At 50.6% G+C, this 21,050-nt stretch overlaps 1 protein-coding gene across 3 annotated transcripts in view; it reads left to right on the forward strand.

Moving 5' to 3' along the window:
- POLG (DNA polymerase gamma, catalytic subunit) overlaps positions 1 to 21,050 on the forward strand; it is a 796,646-nt gene that overhangs the window by 472,132 nt on the left and 303,464 nt on the right. For all 3 annotated transcript variants that reach the window (XM_086958137.1, XM_086958139.1, XM_086958138.1), the window contains exon 13: positions 19,669 to 19,791. In XM_086958137.1, the coding sequence (XP_086814263.1) occupies positions 19,669 to 19,791 (123 nt within the window). The remainder of the gene's footprint in view (positions 1 to 19,668; positions 19,792 to 21,050) is intronic.

A 21,050-nucleotide genomic window follows, 5' to 3' on the forward strand; every position in this document is an offset into this window, starting at 1 on the left:
CTTTGGCATTGCGGACTTCCAAACAATAACGTCTAATGTCTCTTCCAATGCTTTTTTGGCTGGCTTTGCTGAGGCAAATTTTTTTAGAGCTGATTACATTAAGTGTTGTCAAAACCTGGAAGCAAGTGCGGTGAGCTTATGAATGTTAGACTGGTTTTCTATGGTTAATACAAACATGATACCTTGGCTTTTGTACGTAAAATCTGCCTTTTATAAAGGGGGCCTAAAAGAGATTTTGCTTGTCCCCAAATAATATGCTGTCTATTTTTAAATCTCGCCAGGAGAAGAGGCTAAGGGGTGCCTCAAACATGAAAACAGTCTAGCATTACTTACATTTTAAAATATTTTAGATTAAACCTAATCCGTTTTAAAGTAGCCTCTCCTACACAATACGTATGTCAGCGGGACTTACCACCATGTCATTATAATGTCACAAAACAGAGCACAAGCCACTTTACTTTATTCTGCCCTTTATATTCAGGACAGAGGAGCACCTTTTTGGTCCCTATGCTGCATTAGGCAGAGATTAACCGTTTTCAGGTAGCAATTGAGTCCTTACAAAGATTAAGCATGACAGACATATGTTTTCAGTTTTCAATTTTATCAGAAAAACAATTCAGATCAGAAATAGTTACAAGTCTGTAAACCTTTTATTGAATGTTTACATTTTATCGTTGTTTCTGTTTTTAGGTCTCGCGTGGCATTGCAGCGCAAATCGCAGCACGAGATTTTGTGAGAGGGATTTTCAGAAAAGGGCTTTAAGTCCCGTCCCTCATTTCCATTGGCTAGCGTAACCGTGTATGCTAAACAGTGGCCTACCATTGGAAATTAGGTTTTTTGGTTGCCTCCCTTTGGCCTTTTGGAACGGTCCCTTCGGGCTGGATGGCTAGGTTTACGGCTGTTGTGAAGCACTTTCTTAACTTCACAAGGCGTGTTATGTAAACAAGCTGTGGCCCAAAAGGAGGCAGGGTGGTAACAAACAGGCACTGTTTGGAGAGCTTGTTATGAATAATTCACATTATAGTGATGCCTGTTGGGGGTGTGAAACTCATTATCTAAATGAAAAGGGTGCGGAAAAGGTTTAGGGCATAAACAATGTAACATGCCTAGAGTCCTAATTATACATTGAGAGGGCCCTGTCTAGGGGTGGTTATTGTGCAAGATTTACCGTGGCAGCTTATACGAACATTGGTTAGATGGCAGACTCATGAATCCTGCATGGTGCAGTCTGGAAAAGCATCAGACAGCTTGATAATGTATTTTTCGGTTGCACAACTTCCCAATATGTAACCCCATAAGCGCAGAACGAGCAGCATCCTCCGTTCTCTACGCATTGAAAACAGCGGCTGAATCGGACTGTCTCGAGTGAAGCACACTGCCTCAATCTGATTGGGATTTACACCTAAATTTACTAAAGGTTGAGGGCTCTTGAAATATTTCCGTGCTGTTGCATGTGTATGGTTCCTGTCTTTTATTTGTAAGCCGACTGTTTGAGAAATTGTGATTTATAAGCACGCCCTGCTTCCCGGCAATTTTCCATGTGACTGTACTGGGTGGCTGAGTCAGCTGGCCCCGCCTACATTTTGGCAGCGGGCAGTTTCGGCTCTGCTTTGTCTCTGCTTTGTCTCCTTAGTCGCTGCTGCTGCGGTGACGGATATGAACCCTACCACGGCGCCTGCGCGTGTCGTGCTGGTAAACCCACCGCACTGTCACTGAGCATCGCCCAGTCTTAGTGGAGCCTTACATGCTGCTCAATGGCCTGCAGTGTAAACCCACCGCCCGGTCACTGTGCATCGCACTGTCCTAGGAGAGCCTTACACACTGCTCACTGACCTGGAGTGTAAGCCCGCCCACCTGTCACTGAGTGTCGCAAGCACATAGGAGAGCCATAGACGCTGCTTCATGTCCAGCAAAGCGGACGTGGTTGGGCTGGTCTAACTGGTCACCCGATATCTTGGTGTCCTCTATGCTTCCGGAACAGCATGTGCTTTTCACTGCATGAAACCGAGACCTGCAGTTGCCCTTAATCTTTCTGTACACAACATTAGGCCTCAAGTGGATAACTTGCAGACTTTGATGCCATCTGACCTGGGCTCCGATCTTGGCTTCCCAGCGTGAATGCATTGTGTCAGTGCTTGTGGTCCAATTATTCCACCTCGCTTTTATTGTGCGTCAGATCCCCTCGCTGGTTTGAACATTTGCCCAGGATCTCACTATTTTGTGGTTGGATGAGAGGGTGGGTTTCAGAACCATTGTCTATTGGTTCCACAGGGAACCACTTTTTCATTGAACTTCATCTCATCCTTAACAAGGATGACCCCGCTAATGCGCCTTGTTATGGTTTCTCTGCTACCTTCAGGTTGCAAAAAACTTTTAAAATGGTCCCTTAGGCGGCTGAGATAATCTAGTCCCTAGGGACGTCACTGTCCTTTAGCTATGTTGGTATTAACAATACTATTTTGCAGTGTTAGTGTACTGGAGATGCTTAATGCTTCAATTACTTACCGGTAATTGCATTACTCTGAGTCCTACTCCCTCGCTTCCCTTACTTACAAAATGAGGCATCCGTGCCTCACCAGACACCCATACCCACGTGATTTGTCACGTGAGGACTATAAATAGTCCCCAGCCCCCACACACCTCCTGTAATACCACATAGATCGAAACCACACCAAAAGGTTGGCCTGAACCATCAGGGAGGGAGGGAAGGATGTAAGTAAGGGAAGCGAGGGAGTAGGATTCAGAGTAATGCAATTACCGGTAAGTAATTGAAGCATTACTTCATCGTCCCTCCCTCGCTTCCCTTCCTTACAAAATGAGATGTACAAAGCCAAACAGGACAACCAAAGAAGGTATGCAAAACACAGGTTTATTGAAAAACACAGAAAACAAGGGAAAAACCACTATTCAGGAACCATAGTGGAAAGAACCCTGTGTCCAAAGACATCAACACAGTCAACCTCCTGTCCAATCCTGTAATGAGAGGCAAAGGTCAACGGGGAGGCCCAGGTGGCAGCCCGTCAAATCTCAGAAATCTAAGCCCCCTGGACCTCCGCACAGGAAGCAGCCATGAAGCGAGTGGAACAACCCTGAACCCCCAAAGGAGAAAGGTGCCCCCCCTCCTTGTATGCCAAAGAAATCAGCGAACGAACCCAACGACTCAAGGAAGGAGTAGAAGGACGCAAACCCCGATTCACAGGCCCAAAATTAACAAAAAGGGAATCCGAGAGACAGAAAGGAGCGACCCGCTCCAAATAAACCAGGAGAGCCCTCCTAACATCCAAAGAGTGAACTCGCACCTCAGACCCCCCCCCCCCCCCCCAAGCGCCTTGAGACCCTCCGGGTAAGTAGTGCGCTCTATAAATGTCTTTGATTGATTGATTGATTGGAAGAAAGAGCACCCAGTTCACTTAGGCGGCGAGCAGAGGAAATGGCCACCAAAAAGAAAGTCTTGAAGGACAACAGGCGCAGATCAACAGAAAGTAAGGGTTCAAAGGGAGAGGACATCAAGGCGTCCAAGACCAGAGACAGATCCCAGGTCGGAAAATGCCTCCGAAGGGTAGGAAGAACATTACCCAAACCCTTAAAAAGGCGACTGACCAACCCCTCAGAATCCGAGAGATTGCCCCAAGAGCTCCTAAACACCTTAATCGCAGCCCATTGCAAACGAAGGGAAGAAACCTTCAAGCCCAAGGCAGCACCCTCCTGAAGAAACAGCATCACCTCAAACAAAGAAGAGGAAGTAGGGTCCAAACCCTTGACAAGACACCACCGACTGAAAGAACGCCAGTGCCGCAGGTAAGACTTGTTGGTCGACGCGCGCCTAGCCGCCTGCAGAGAAGAGGTCAAACCAGCTGGAACCCCTTGACGCAGAAGACCTAAGCGTTCAACCTCCAAGCCGCCAAGCGCATCCGGGCCAGAACATCCTGTTGTAACGCCGGGAAGATCAAAGGGGACGGAGACAGAGGCAGCAACCACTCCACCTCCGGCCTCATCTCCACCAGGAGAGGAAAACAGGAGGCACGAAGCCAAGCCGGAGACACCAGAATCACAGAAGCCCCCGAGGAGCGGACCCGCAGCAGGAAGCGGAGAAGAAGGGGGAAAGGAGGAAAGGCATACAGAAGCCCGCATGGCCAAAGGGCAGGAGAGAGCATCCACCGCCCAAGCCGATCCCTCCCGACTGCGGGAGACAAATCGGGACACCAAGGCATTGTCCACATTCGCAAAGAGGTCCACCACCAGAACACCCCAATGCATCGACATAGCCACAAATAACTCCGGACGAAGGCAGACATCCACAGAGGACGGAATGGCCCTGCTGAGGGCATCCGCCAGGGAATTGGACACCCCCGGAATATGGATCACTGAGAGCGCCAACAGATGAGACTCCGCCCAAACAAACATCCGCTTCGCCACTAGGGCCAGAGAAGAGGACCTGGTCCCCCCTTGTCTGTTTACGTAAGCCATGGCAGTGACGTTGTCCGTCTTGACCAGGACCACGGAACCCTGCAGAAACCAGGAGAAGGCCAACAGAGCCAAACGGACCGCCTCCAACTCCCTCCAGTTCGATGACATCCCGCTCTGAGTGGGAGACCAGAAGCCTCTGGATCGATGAACCCCCTGCCAGGCCCCCCACCCCGAGAGGTTGGCATCCGTGGTCACCACAACCGGAGCCGGAGGAGAGAGAGAGAGACACCCTTCAGCAGATGATCTCGAACCAGCCACCAACCCAGAGCCGTCCTGATCTGAGGGGAAACCGAGATCGGAGAAGAGAGGGGAAGGCAATGGGGAGACCAATACGCCAGAACATGAGCCATCAGCGTGTGTAAATGAAACCTGGCCCATGGAACCAGAAAAAACGTGGCTGCCATATCCCCCTGAACCTGGAGCCAACGAGCTGCCACCTGCACTGGTCCGGACAGAAGAGACAGAAAGTGAGAATGAATCTTGGCCACCCAAGCCTCGGGCAGAGTGACCACCCCCAAATCTGTCCGAAACCGGGCCCCAATGAAGAGACGATCTTGGGACGGAACAAGGAAAGACTTTACCAGATTGACAAGAAAGCCGTGCTCCCTCAAAACAGCCAGAACCACTTCTGTGTGATCGAGAGTCAACTGGAAAGAGGTAGCATGAATTAACCAGTCGTCCAGATATGGATGTAGAAATATCCCCTGACAGTGGACCAGGGCGACCAAAGGGGCCAAAAGCTTGGTGAAGACCAGAGAAGCGGACTTCAGCCCGAATGGCAAAACCGCAAACTGGAAGTGAAAGCTGCCAATCGCAAAACGAAGAAACTGCCGGAACGTGAAGGTAGGCGTCCTGTAAATCGATAGACGTCATGAAGCCCCGGACCCCCACCAACGGGATGATGGACTGCAAAGTCACCATTTTGAAGTGGACGGTCCGAACCCAACCATTCACCTCCTTTAGGTCCAGAACCGGCCGGAATCCCCCTGACACCTTCTGGACCAGAAACAAAATGGAAAAACATCCCTGTCCCCGCTGGAAAAACATCCCTGTCCCCGCTGTGCCAGAGGGACCGGAACTATCGCCTTCTTCGACAGAAAATCCCGAACCCCCTCCAGAAGAGCCTCCCTCTTGGTCGGAAACCTGGGGATAGGAGTAAGGATGGTACCCCAGCCGGGAGGAACGGCGACAAAGTCTATAAGATAGCCTCTCCTGATAATAATCAATGCCCAGAGATCCCTTACATCCAGCCGGCAAGCATCCAGGAAAGACAACAGCCTCCCGCCCACAGGACTTGCGGCTGAAACACAGTCGACGTCAGGACTTCCTCTTGAAGGCATCCGCCGGAGGCTTGGGACCAGCCAAGGCAGAAGATTTCCTGGGCCGGAACTGGCGTTGACGAGCAGAAAAGTTTTTAGAGGACTGCTGGGAAGATTGAAATGACGCAGAGGAGGATGGAGCCTGATTCCAGAAACGGCGAGAACCAGAGGCAGACGCCTTGCTCTTGTAAGGCAGAGCATGCTTACGATCCTTGAAAGCCTTAGTGATCATAATATCCAGCTGGTCTCCAAAGAGCATCCTGCCATCAAAGGGGATCTTAAGGAGCGAGGACTTCTCTGAAGAATCAGCTTTCCAGTCACGCATCCAAAAATTCCGACGAGCCAAAACCAAGGAGCCAGAGGCCATGGCCGCAGACGGAAGCACATCCGAAAAGACGTCAGCCAAGAGCTTAGCCTGCTGTTCCATGTGGACAAGCAAGCCAGAGCAGTCCGTCTCCTCCTGAATAACCGTGACCAGTTTCCCAAAGTCAGACACCAAGGACTGCGCCGCATACGCAGAGTAAAGGCCAGCTCGCAAAGACAAATTCCCAGCGGAAAAGACCTTCTTCAGCGCACCATCCACCTTCTTATCCGTGGCATCAGACGGAGAACAATCTTCTGGATTGATAAATGTACGACCAATAAGAGTAGCCAAAATGGCATCCACCTTTACAGAGTGAGGAAGAGAGACCTCCCCCTCCTCCAGGGAATAAAGTTTCCGCAAAAAGCGAGGAACTGAGGTGCGCTCCAGGTCCTGCCACTCCCCCGAAATCAAGTCCTTGATGCGGCCATGAAAAGGCATAGCGAGCGCCGGAGGCTTAACATATTGCGGAAAGATGTCATCTGACCCCAAGGGAGCAGAAAAAGGAGAAAACCCCAAGTTCTCCCTGATGTGTTGGAGAATAGCAGGCACCTCATCCCTACGCACAAACTTCCCCGAACACCTCATCCCTACGCACAAACTTCCCCGAAGAGGTAGAAGGCCTGGCACTGTCCGAAGAAGAAGAAGAGTCCTCAGAGGGAGAGTCCACCGGACCCACCGCAGCACGAGAAGACCTGCGCTTCGCAGGAACCCTTGTATCCAGAGCACGAGACACAGCAGCCTCAATCATGGCCTGCACCTCAGAAGCAGACAGGAGGGCAGAAGAATCCACCGGACCCTTTGACCTCGTCCGACGAGCCGGGATAGGCACCTCATCATCAGGCGAGGAGGACAAAACCCGCAAGCGCTTGGAGGTCCGCTTAGCCATAATGAAACAGTCAGGGTAGAACAGTAGAGGCAAGCCTTAAATAAGGAGTATCCCAGAAACCGACCAATAGATTTAAAATACCAGGAGGTAACCAATAAAGCATCACGAAAACGAAAAACCAATCGGCAAAAGCAAAAAGGTAATAAAAACGACCTCAAACGGGGGCTGGGCCAAGATGGCGACGGAGTGAGATGCGTTTTGCTGTCCCTCCGGCGCCGATTACTGCAAAGCCTCGTTTAGCACCCCGGAGCAGGGAGTTTACTTGGGAGCTCCCACCCCAGGACCGCTCTCGCCATCCAGGAGAGCAAATTGGCTGAGTGGCCTGGTTCCGAGAGGCGGCAGGAAGGAGCGGGACTGCCGCGGCGGTGGCGGCAGAGAGCGGCCTAGAAATCCCCGCCCTCGCGTAGGAGGCGGACGCCGGAGCCGGGGAGCAGGCCGGCGGCTGGAGAGTTGCGGCGAAGGGGTCGGGCTCCATTGGGACTCGCGGTGCCCGGCGAGAGTCATCAGCACTGCCGCGAGGCGACCCCCCCCCCATAACTTGCGGAGCGGAGCCCTGCCTGACCTTGGGCCCGCGCCGGGGGGGGGGACTGGCATGACGGAGCAGAGACGCTGGGCCGTCTGAGGAGGTGAGCAGCCTGGAGGTCCCCGAACCCAGAATCGCACCGGGGCCAGAGCTTGGGGGCAGCCCTGTGGAGGACGAGCGGCGCAGGTGGGTCGGACCCTGCAGTGACTCGCCGCGTTCGCGCAGCGCCCTTCCCCCTTCTTGAACCTGCGCTATCTGCCGCCGCGGTTCTACGCAAGGCGGGGGGAAGGAGGGAAGGATTTGCCCTGACCAGCGGTACGGGGTGTTCCGCAGTGTCCCGTTCGGACTTTGGCTACGTCTGAGAGTGCATGGAGCGGGGTGCCACACGGCTCGCTGGGTCCTCGGACTTGGAGGGGACGCCCTTCCCCCCGCTTGGCTGGTGTGAGTGCTACGGCGAGGGGACGCCATTGAGGACTGGAGGCCTGGGCGCAGGTATCGGCCTGCGGAGCACCGCGGATTCTGAACTGCGGCTGGGACCGGCGGGGGTGCCCTTGGCCTGGAATAGACTTTGGGGAGACCCGGCACCAGCACCCATCTAGCTCACGGAGGGTCAAGAGCTGGGTGCTGAACTCGGACGGCTCGGGCCTGATCACGCCCGGGTGTGGCCGGTCGTGGAGATCTACCTTCCTGTGGGCCTCGGCGGACCACAGAGGCACCTAACTTGGGCAGAGTATAGTAAGTGGCCTTGACAAGGGGTTCCCTCCTGGTGATCCAGCGATCAGAAACATCAGCCAGGTTGAGCATTGGGGTGGACACGCACGACAACCAGGAGCGGCTTTCATTGGCCAGGAGGGTTGAGATGGCGGCCAACCAGCGGAGAGGGAAGCCTGGCAAGGACGGCCCGTCCAAGGGATCCCAGCAGCCGCCGTCTCCTGGGACGAGCGCCTCGTCTGCATCAAGAGACGATGAGGCTCCAGCCACCAAGGCGTTCATGACGGAGCTTTTCGCCTCCATTAAGGAAGATATATCCGAACTGCGTGCCCAGCTGGCGTCGGACCTCCGTGAGGTGAGGATGGACGTGGACGGTATTGGCGAGAGGGTGGCCACCTTGGAAGATCATGATTTGAATGTGGCGAACGATGTGCACCAGTTGCAGCAAGATGTGCTTCGGCTCTCAGAGCAAAACCTGGACCTTCAATCGCATGCGGAGGATCTGGAGAATCGTTCCCGAAGGAACAACATCCGCATACGGTCGGTGCCCTGGGACGGGGAGTCTGGCGATCTGAGGGGCTATGTCCTGGCGCTGTTTCTACAGATTTTGGACGATGAGGAACTCAGCGAGATCAAGATGGACAGGGCACATAGGGTCGGGCTGCCCAGGCGTGGGGGGGGGGGCCTCCGCCGGACATCTTGGTCTGTGTCCACGATTTTCAGTTGAAGGAGCGCATCCTGCGGAAGGCCCGGGAGACTCCATCATTGCAGTTCCGGGGTCATCATCCTCAATTGTATCAGGATTTGGCAGCGTCCACTCTTCGGAAGAGGCGTGAGTTTCGACCTGTGACTGCCTTCTTGAGGGAACGTAACATTGCTTACTCTTGGGGCCATCCGTTCCGCATCATTTTCCGATGGCAAAACAGGCTTGCGCAGATCAGGTCATTGCAGGTGGCGAAGGACCTCTTGGGCATTGACGATACAGACCCTCCCCCTGGAAGCGGTGGCTCTCCTTCGCGAAGACGGCGACGGTCCTCCTCTTGGCAGAGAGTGGGCGGAGAGGTGGAGCGGAGAATGCCGGACCGAGCGACCAGTCTCCATGAAAGAGGTGAGGCGGTGGCTTCTGTCGCATCGGCCACCCTGGCGGCCTCACAGCTTGGCTCCGGGGCGGCATGAGCTGCGGAGTGTGAACTGACTGGCGCCGGAGGGACATGATCATGCAGGTACCGTGGGTTTATTTGTTCTTTGTGGGAAGATACCCCGGTATGTGGTCAATGGGACGCACCGACAGGTGTCCCCTCCTCACCCCCTGGAGGACTTCCTGGACTTCTTGGACTGCCACCTTCGCGGGTGGTTTGGTCTTTACACCTTTTGCTTGTTCTGTTGGGTGTGGATCTGTGTTGGGGTTCCTTTTGGGGGGGGGGGGGTTCTGTGGGGAGGGGCTGGGGAGTTGAAGGGGGGAAGGGGAGGGGGGACGGTGGTGGTGACATGGATGAGTGGTGGAGTGTGTGGTGGGAACGCGTGCTGGAGGTTGTGGTGTGCATTGGATGGATGAGATTTGACTTGAGGTCGCTGACGAACTCCTATCTGACTGGTGGGGGTTGGGAGGGCTCTCTGGGACGTTATCCTGCATTTTCTGTGGTTGGTGGACTTGGAGGCATTGGAGGGGGGACTCATGAGGTGATTGTAGAGAGGGCGGGTTTGTTGTTTCAAAATGCCTGTTAGTATTGGAAAATGGAACATTAAGGGCTTGAATTCCCTCAAAAGCGTCAGAGGGTATGGAAATATGTGAATGCCCATCAGTTGGATGTTGTGGGTCTTCAGGAGACTCATTTGGCACGCAAGGATGAGCTGCGCCTTCGGCATAGGGCCTTTCCCCTTATATACAGGTCTTCGGCATCCACGAAACATAGGGGGGTGGCTCTCCTCTTCCGCGCAGCGCTGCACTTTCAACCTCTGGAGGTGCGCAGTGATAAGGAGGGCCACTGGCTGATGGTGAAAGGTCTTATTCAAGGGAGGCTGTGTACATTTGTGGTGGTGTATCTCCCCAATGCCGGTCAGAATGGGTTCCTACAAAGCTTGTTGCAGAAGGTGGGAGACTTTGCGGAGGGACACTTGTTCTTAATGGGGGACTTTAATTTGGTGTGGGATAGAGAGGTAGACAGCTCTGGTGCCAACAGGGCTGACACGGGTGTGTTTTCTGCTTCAACGCAGCAGCTGGTGGGGGAACTGGGGTTATTTGATAGCTGGCGCTCCACACATCCTATGTCCCGGGACTACACATTCTTTTTGCATGTTCACCACTCCTATTCACGATTGGACCATATCTTCCTCAGTCAAGCCCTTAGGGGAGATGTCCTCGATTCTACCATTCTTCCGTTATCGGTTTCTGATCACAGTCTGCTGGTGCTCAACCTACGCTGGTCGCCGGCTGGCGACGGGCAGCGGAAATGGTATTTCCCAGCCTCGGTGATCAGGGACGATACCTCTAACAAGGCATTGCGAAGAGCCATCAAGGACTTTTTTGATCTCAACCCGGTGTCTGATACTTCGGTCTCCACTACCTGGGACGCCTTTAAAGCATCGATCAGGGGCACTTGCCTGGCCCTCAACGCGCATCTTAATCGCCTGCGGCGCCGGGAACGGGAGGAATTGGAAGCAGAGCTGGCAGTCCTCGAACAGGCCCACAAGCTTAACCCCTCGAGGTTGACCCTCCGGCCATTAACGGCGTTTCGGGGGAAATTGAGGGCCCATTACAATAACAGGGCAGAATTTACATTATTGAGGCTGGGAAGACAATCATATTCCCATGGGAATAAGGTGGGGAGACACCTGGCTCGCGAATTACGTGATAGGAGGGAGCGAGAGTATATCGGAGGGATCCGCGATGCGACGGGCGTTTGCAGCACCGTGATGAAACGAAGGCGGCCATTTTTGGCCGCTTCTATGCGGGGGAAGGGCTCAACACGGATGATCAACGGGAGTACTTGCGGCGCCTACCCATTCCACAGGTATCTAAGGAATGGAACGAACTGTTGGAGGCCCCGATTACCAGAGAGGAGGTACTTGATGCCATCAAAGACTTGAAACTTCACAAGTCGCCCGGGCCTGATGGCTACACCTCCCTTTTTTACAAATCGTATGCCGCGGAGATCTGCGATTTTCTCGTCTCCCTTTTTAATGACATGGCCAGTACCGGTTCTTCAACCGGCTCCCTTGCTGAGGCCGTGATATCGGTTTTGCCTAAACCGGGAAAGGACCTCGCCCATTGCTCCTCATTCCGCCCCATAGCTCTTCTTAACATCAACGCCAAATTATACTCCGCGATCCTAGCACATAGGCTACAGGATTTAATGCCGGCGATTATACACCCAGACCAATCAGGGTTTATTAAGGGGCGCCAGACCCATGACAACACACGAAGGGTGATTCACTTAATAGGAAAGGCAGACAGGTTTCGAATCCCGGCGGTCCTCGTGGGTCTAGATGCTGAAAAGGCCTTTGACCGTGTGGATTGGGGCTTCTTGTTCAATACTCTGACGGCTTTCGGTTTCTCGGATAAGTTCATCACTATGGTGAAGGCGAATTTTTGCAGTCCCCGGTCTCGGGTAGCGGTGAATGGCCATCTGTCGGCGTTCTTCCCGCATTCTCGCTGCACTAGACAGGGCTGTCCTCTTTCCCCCCTGCTCTTCGCGCTGAGCATTGAGCCGTTGGCGATGGCGGTGCGGGAGCACGAGGAGATCCGGGGCCTTCCGTTCACAGGGGAGCAACATAAAATTACGCTCTTTGCGGACGACATCGTGTTCTCTGTCGCGGATCCGGTGCAATCGCTACCGTGTATCAGGGAGGCCTTGCTGCGTTATGAAGAGGTGGCCGGCTTCAAAGTCAACTACGACAAGTCATATGTCCTGAACCTTACGCTTTCACAGTCGGAGGTGGACCGAGTACGCCCCTTGACACCTTTGGCCTGGGCCACCGGCTCGATCGTCTATCTAGGGGTCCATCTGACGCCGACGGTGGGGAAATTGTTCTCGGCTAACTTCCCACCCTTATTAGCGAGGACTCGAGCGGACTTAGAACGGTGGAAACCTAAATTCTTATCGTGGCTGGGCAGAATCCATGCCATTAAGATGGTCCTTCTACCTAAATATCTTTACCTCTTCCAAGCATTGCCCATTCCACTCGACAGTGACTTTTTTCGACGCCTTAAGACCCAGATGTTGCGGTTTGTATGGCAAGGGGGTCGGGCGCGATTCTCCTTTGCGGTCTTGCGACGTTCAAGGAAGGAGGGAGGCGTGGGCCTTCCTGATTTGCAGCTTTATTACAAAGCGGCACAACTAAGAGTGCTGGTGGAGTGGTCCCAACAAACATCGGAGAAACACTGGCTGCACATGGACCGGAGTGTCGTTGGCAGATCGGTCTGGGACTTGGCCTGGAAGCCAAAGAGGGACCGACCCCTGAACGCTTACATTAGTACCCCGACGAGTACCACTCTGAAGGTTTGGGACACGCTGGCCGCTGATGAGCACTGGACCACATTTCCTTCTCCGTTCACGCCCTTACACTTTAACCCAGCCTTCCCGCTGGCGCTGCGAGAGGGGACTTTCGATGTATGGAGGGAGGGTGGCTGCAGGGCTTTGACCCATCTATTTTACGGCCAGGAACCCCTCTCCTTTGCTAACTGCATGAGGGCCTACGGGGTTCCCCCGTCGGAACGATATCGCCATATCCAGTTACTCCACTGGGCCACATCACCTGGGGTTCTGGAGGCGGCTACGAGACCCCCGTCGCCCTTTGAGGCCTTCATACTTCGGACATCTGCCATGAAAGGGGTCATCTCCTTTATTTACCAGCTCTTTCTCACCTCAGCGGTGACGCCTCGTCCTCGCTACATGGGATACTGGGAAGAGATCTTGGGGGGAGATATCTCCGATAAAGAATGATCGGCATTGTGGAGGGATTTAGCAGCGTTTATAGTCACTTGTTACATCTGAGGGAAGCCCACCTTAAGACGCTCATGAACTGGTACCTATGCCCGGCCAGACTCCATCGCATATACCCGGCCACCTCTGACAGGTGCTGGAGGGGGTGTGGCCTACTTGGGGATTTTCGCCACATGTGGTGGGATTGCCCGGTAATTCGACCGTACTGGGAGGAGATTCTCTCGCATATCAGGGATATGCTTGGCTACCCTGTGGAGGATTCTATGGCTTCTGTCCTGTTGGGCCTTCGTGAGCCGGACCTTGAGTATCAGACACGCGCTGACAAACAGATCCTGTGGCTCTGCCTTGGAGCAGACAAGCTTACTCTAGCCGCCGCATGGAAAAAGACGGAGGCGCCAGCAATCTCCTTGTGGCACGCACAGCTCTGGAGGCTGCTTAGCATGGAGAGAGTGGCGGACATCTTCCTGGGTAATTTCCAGTTCCGGTGGGGCCCCTCGGTTAACTATCTCTCTAAAGGTTTGCCTTCTGCGGTCTGCCCAGCCTCATTGCGGTCACTGCACCTCTTTCAGGTCTAGTGTGAGTTCTGTGTGTTTGCATGGTATGTCTGGAGTCACCACCTTGGGGGGGGGGGGGAATGTTTAGTTTCTTGGTTCTTAGGTTTGTTGCAGTGCCCACAGGGGAGTCCAAGGCTTCTCAATCTAGATACGAGGATTCATGGGCAAGGAAGATTTTCCATCTTTGGCTTTCTTTAGCGTACATTGACCTGTAGCAGTTGCTCCGGCACTATTGCACTACTGCTTATGGCATTGATTGACTTCGGACTCGATGCACAACCGCTACCATAGAATGCCGCTGCTCTTTATTTTCTGATTGTGCCCCCTGCGTGGGGAATTGTGCGGGGCCTCCGCTGTTTTTCTTTGTACTCCTAACCATAAATAAAGATTTTACAAAAAAAAAAAAACCTACCTCAAACGAGGCCCCTACTGTAAAGGAGCATCAGAAACAGCCAGCCGAGGATCACCAGCACATCGGACAGCCGCCATTTGCCATTCCGGCCTCCAGAACCGGAACAACACCCCCAGCCACTCAGGGCCGGTGACTCTGTCACCCGGAACCCGTCCACCCAGCCGCCAAGAAGTGCACCGCTACTCCAGCAACGCGGTGGGGAAGGCTCGTGCACACCAGGCCGGCGCCGCCAGACCCAGCAGGCATCAAAAAGCGAGGGTGAAGCCCTCAGAATGCAGAACGACCGCAGCTCCGCAGAACGGCCAGCGCGCGGGACGCGCGTCTCACAATGGTGAGACAAGAAAAAAACAGGAGGTGTGTGGGGGCTGGGGACTATTTATAGTCCTCACGTGACAAATCACGTGGGTATGGGTGTCTGGTGAGGCAGGGATGCCTCATTTTGTAAGGAAGGGAAGCGAGGGAGGGACGATGAGGTAATGTCTATTTTATTGCAAATTCTATTATAAGCCTAGGGAAATTGATGTTTTTGAATGCCGTGACGCTCAGTTTATTAATATCTGAAATCTGTATTCATTTTAAACACGCATTTGTTGGTGTTGCATTAAATGCACCATTCTCCGGCAGAGGGGACTGGTGGGAGGGGTTTTCCATGATACCGTGGTTAACTTGTGGCCTGTGGCACACTAGCTCACCCTGACACAGCAGTGAGGTACTGCCCAATTATCTTGATCTCTCTGGGACTTGTTTATTTTGTTTCTGTCCGTCGGCCTTCTAACTTCCTGCTGATACGGGGTCTGAGGCCCAATACAAACTCCTCCTTTCTTGGCTGATTTCCTCCCTCCCCAATGCCTCTTATGTTCCACCCAGCGCTTTGAGGCAGCATAAGTAGGTTAAACACTATAAAAACACTAGCACAGCATGGCGTTCTGTTCCTTCGTTTCTTTAACCCCTTTGCTGCTGCGGCTATTCCGCCGCAGCGCTAAGGGGGTGGGGCGGCCGCGCGGCGGTTCCGTGCTTGTGACGGAACCGCTCTGTCACGGCTCGCGGGTGAGCTGTGCTTGTGACTGAACGGTTCCGTCACGGCCCCGCCCGTTCTTTAGAACGTCAGCGCAGGCGCGGAATTCGCGCTGCGAAGGCGCGGCGGCAGGGCCGTGACGGAACCGTTCCGTCACCAGCACAGCCCACCCGTGGCTCGTGACGGAATGGTTCCGTCGCGAGCATGGAAGAGGTTAACCCTACCCACCTCGTCCCTTCCCTCTACAGTCACCTTATTACTTCTCATAATCCCTTTCTGCTGCTTTTCCATGCAGAGCTTCCAGCGCTACACAAACTACCACCAAAGCATTACAGTAAAACATTTTCCTATAAACAAGCATTTGCAATGCAATAGGTCTCGCATTTACGCGCGTTTAAGCGCTTGGCATTGGCATTTATGTTTTTAAAACGAAAACAATAATAAAAGGCATTGTATTTGCAATGACAATAGCTCAAACTTGCGTGAAAGCGAATCTATTGCATTTCAAATGCTTGTTTAACATTATTTTAAGTTCAATATTTTAAAGAATACAATTGCCTTTTACACTCAAATGTATTTATGGTAAATCACACTGTTATGTGTTTATGCTTTTTGTGGCAAATTTGCCCAAATAAAGATGTTTGGCTGACTGACTGACTGACTTTGTAACCCCCAGACCGGCACCTTTATCATCATTATCTCCAACGCTGAAACCTTTAATGTTAACTAACATAATCAACCATTCTAACCAGCCCTCTCTCCCCCACCAATGTCACTCCCAGCAATAGCTCGCCTGGCGTTAACACTGAAAAATCCGAGCAGGTTGGGAGATAAATGCTGAAAGATATAGGAAACGCAGACTAAGGCTAAGGATAATTGAGGAAAAGAGAAAGGATAAATAGGGCGTCCAGGAAAATAAAGCAGTACGATTTAAGGCCAAGAAATGAAGTGCATATTAGGTCACTAAAGCAGGCTCTCAGAAAATGCAAGGAGAGAACTCACTGTATTCCAGTTCAGGAAACAAAGCCTGGGCCAAGTCAAAAGAAGGTTGATGTTAAGGTGTCAGATTAATCCTCGGATTACCTTTTCCAGGACGCCTGTCGGTATCAGGACATGAAGAATAGCACATCCCTCTATCAAGCAATGATGGATGATGAGGAACACTATAAGGGTTGGCCCCTAGAGGTGGCCATTGGACCATGTGTCTCTCTCAAAGATGTTCCCCTACTTTCACCCTATCCCGAATTATTATCTAAGGCCACGGTCTACTGTTTTGCACTGATGAGCAGATTGCCATTTAAGTTCAGCCTAACAATTTAATGTAAAGCCACAGGTCTCCTATTTGTTGTGGAATAGGATTCAGGAGGAATGTCACTTGCCTCACATCAGGACCATATCTTAAAAAACCGAAAGGTGTCCTGCCACCCACCCACACCATCCTTGACATACACCCCTTCGACATATACCCTACTCTGCCCATCACCATATATTAAACAAGCATTTGTCATGCAATAGATCTCGCATTTGCGAGACCTACAGCTATTGTCTTTGTAAATATAAAAGTGTGCGCTGTGCTGCAACACAAAGTGTGGCGCCCGTGTTGTAAATTTGAAAGCAGGTGCTGTGCTGAAACAAAGTGTGGCACCCGTGCACATAAAAGTAAATGCATGAATATCAACTTATTACCCTACCTTACGTTACCTGAATATTGCAAACCAGGCTATTTAACCGCAAGGCTACTCACCCAATCTTCTCAAATCTTAGAAATAGGGGACAAGTGAAGATTTCTACATGTATCACAGTTAAAAGCACTGACAGTGTTAACTACATCTTCATTAGACAAATTTTGGAGAAAGTTTGAGCAGGCAAAAACATCAATGCCCTTTTTTAAAGCTCACTTGCTTCTGAAAAGAATGCTTGTTGAGATCACTGCCAGTACACCTGGCTCTGCATGCTACAAATCACAAACCACCGGTACATTTCCGTGAAGTCTAGCACAAGCTACTCTACCAACTTTAAAGCAATTCAGGTCGACCACTCAAGTACTGAACTGGCTACCACTAGAAGTCAGAAAAAAATACTACACAATGTATCCACAGCAAAGCCCACTACCCCTTTGAAGAAAAGAAATGCACCCAAAAGAAAACTAAACAGAGGCTACCATTTCCAAGGTTGTACGGCTTCATCCATAGGAGAATATACATTAGATCTACTTCCACAGAACGATATGCAGGTTAGCCACGAGGCTTCTATTCAAAGCCATGAGTCTCATGGTTAGCACAGACCTACCACTAGTGCTTTCAACAAAGATATTGGTGACGGTAGGGGCGGCAAGCCAAGGCACTGTAGATCACTGAAGGAGGGAGGGAGAAAGCAGATAAATACAATGCCAAGAAAACAGTTTGTAGGCATTTCAGGTTTGTTAGATAACAAAAAAGTTAAATATATGTGCAAAAAACAATTTACTGCTTGAAACTTGGCTGGCGCTCGGTGTTTAAGCTGACAAAACATAGGAGTCACCAACCTGCTGGAAATGTTACAGACTATACTCGTTGGTAAAGATTTAAACAGCTCTGTAAGCCAGAGCGGGTTACTGGCTGCAGCACTGCGCTTGTTAAAAAAAAAAAATAGTTCAGTTTGGAAAAGCATGGCCACCATAGTAAAAGTTAAAATTCAGGATGGCTCTGGGAGGCAGTTGGTCATATGATGTTTTTTGCTGTGCTGTGGTCCTGCTGCCGTACACGCGCACTCCGCGGACGGTTGAGGGGGCGGTTGAAGCGAGGAGAAGCACCCAGAGTGATCATAACAAGCGTGCAAGCCACAAATGTGAAAAAGCGTAAATCCTAAAGATAAGCATATTGTTGGCCCTGGGATTGAAAAAGCAGGAGTGAGGAGGCAGCTGCAATCGAAGAGAGGGAGCGAATGGGGAGGAGGAGGTGTAGGAGTCCGCTTCAGCCCGGGAGAGGGAGCATTCATGGCTGTTTGCAGTTCCTGAGCTTAAAGAAGCAAAAAGGAGAAAAGAGTGGGCATTAACTAATAAATAGCTTAATGAGTATCAGGACATATAACAGCGCAGCCCTTACGGGAGGTTACAAAAAGACAAAAGGTGGTACTGAGGAGGGACTACTAAGCCTATTAACCAATGAAAAGCCACTATTTAGACAAGGACAGTAACAAGGGCCAATTAAAAAGATGGCTGGGAAGTGGGCGGAGCTTAATGCCATATCATGAATTCAGCATGTCTTGAGGATACAGTACAAGCACTGCCTAGGCAAGACCTAAAAAAATAATCGGCTGTGGTCTCCGGCTACCCACCCACAGCATCATCTGGATTCGATGTGCCCTTCCACCTCGTCTTTAAATATAGTGGACCGAAGAAAAAATACATGGCCTCATGGCAGTCACTCCTCCACCTTCAGCAGAATCCTTTCTCCCCTAACTAAACTTGAAGAAAAATAACCTTTTTCCCTGACTTCCACCATCACAACCTTTTTTGCACTGCCACCCTCTTCTAGATCAAAGTCGCCTATCTCGAACTGTGCTGATAGTGGCTTTGTGAGAGCTACTTGTCTGCGTGGCTTCTTTTACCCTCTCAGCACGGGTCTGCAAACCAGTACACAAAAATACAGAGCAAATTACACATTAAACAAATACATCAATTATGAAATATTTTATTTAACAATTAAAAAAATGCAAAAATCGAAATGTATTTTTTATTGGAAACTTGAAGCTTTTGAAAATGTAGTGTTCTTTCTAAGACATGATACGATATGCTAGACTCTAGCACATCATGTTGTCTTTTTTCCTCATAATGCATGCTCTATTTTTGTCAATGCATACAAGTGCTTCAATTGAGGCCACCAATCATCCATACTATATTCTGTCTTTTATAAATGTAGCTTAATAAAGATACCGACTTAGTGTTTAGCCTCCAGTGTCTAGTTTCTTAACATGTATCGAGAGCTAAACATTTTCGAGTCTTGCTTTTTTATGCGTGTATACGATTCATCAGCTAATATTTAGCAGTCGCAAACGGTAGATTAAGAACCACTTCTCTCAGACATAGATTACATTTCTTTAATGGTTCGGTTTAGAATGAAAGAGAGCATAATGAATTCAAGTATAGGGGTTTTTACTTAGATGAGTATCGTTTTGCGCAAATAGTGTGTATCAAGGGATGTACATATAGAGGACTGGGGTACTTCCTTCTAGCTTGTCAGATGTAGGTTTGGCACATTTCCCAGCCATAGAAGCATGTTGTGAATAGAGAGTCCTGGAAGTAAGGAACTCACTATAGGGGGTGAGCATTTTAATATTTTCTTGTGTTTGTTATGTATCAAATGTTGAGTGTTTTTCCTCATTAAACATATCTTATGTTATAATTTATGACTGTAAAAGAGGAGCAATGTTGACAGTAACATAAACAAAAATTTCATATGACAGAGTATGTTTCTTGTCTCACCTTATACTGCAGAATAAATCGAAAGAGCAAGACACCAAATTGCCTATCGTTAGCTTGCCCGCTTGTCACCATGGCAACGGCCCTCATAACGACATCAATATTCCTGGTTGCTGGTTTTTCAGACTACCTCACAAAGTAAGTATAAGAAGGCTTGTACCTAACTATAAATGCAAGATAATGTGACTCTTTCTGTTGTCCTCTTCATTACTAAATTGGTTATTAAAGCCTCAGGGTTCTGTCCCTAGTGACAGTGAGTGAGCCTTCTTTTTCTAAAGGATGCCGCTCCTCCACATTCCTTAAATGAAGCCTTACCTCAGTTGCCAAAGTGTACCCCGAATCTTTTGTAACAGTGTCTTGCTTCTGATGCTGGCAGCGCATTCTGTCAGCCTGATCATCCGCCAATGTTTTTGGGCATTCAGCCTTGCATGATCCTTTGCCTGCTGTTGGTGATGGACCCACACTCTGACTGCCTCTGCGATCCGGAGGCCAAACTTGTGCTGAAATCCTCAGGCGCAGGATCACCCAGTTTATTAGCTCAGACCTACTGCCCGTTTACAAGTTCAAGACAGGGCTTAAGATAAAAGGTAATGAGGCCACATGTTTCAAATAGGAATCGGAACATCCCCTGACATGCTTTTGTCAGCTGTCTCAGCACCCAAGACCCTGTCCACATTCTGTGTCAGTGCCGGTTGCTTCGCTCTTGGTTCTGGCTCCTTCTGCGGCAGCCGGTGCTTAGCTTTGAAGCTAGCTCATTCTGCCTCTGTGGCCGCTATCTGCTCTCCCTGCTTCCACTTCGGCATCTGGTTCAACGCTACCACCCACACTGATGCCCTTCCTAGCACAGTTTATACTGCACACTGCAGAGATCAGGTCTATCATTCCAGTGATGTCAAAATGATAGTACTCCCTCTGCAGGGGTCAATTACTTTTTCGCACAGGATAGATGAATGTTGGCTGATTTGTATATTTAAGTAATAATGAAAAAGTGCAATTTGTGTTAGTTATTTGTTACTTGTGATTAGATTCATCTACTGGTAGGACTTGGTGAGGATTAGGTGAATGTCAGATATATTTATTATGTAAAACCACGGAATCCTAAGAGGGTGTTCTTTCTTTTTTCAAACACTGTACCTCAAGGTAAAAGGTTTCCATACCTCCTCCAAGCCGTGACGAAGCAAGTGTTCTTTCACAGACTACTACCTGTTTTTCAGATCGGACTACATAGCAGTACAAATACTCGCTCGTTTGGCATAGTGAAGTTGATATACAGTTCGATGAGCCCTGTAGGATTCCACGCTCTCGTTGTATCGGTGTGTTGATTTAAATGCTATTCACATTCTGCGTGCAGTCAGGGTGTGCTTAACCAGCCTGGAATCAATAATAACTTAGACGCT

Source organism: Lissotriton vulgaris, chromosome 2_1 (genome assembly GCF_964263255.1).
Source record: "Lissotriton vulgaris chromosome 2_1, aLisVul1.2, whole genome shotgun sequence".
NCBI classification, from domain to species: domain Eukaryota; kingdom Metazoa; phylum Chordata; class Amphibia; order Caudata; family Salamandridae; genus Lissotriton; species Lissotriton vulgaris.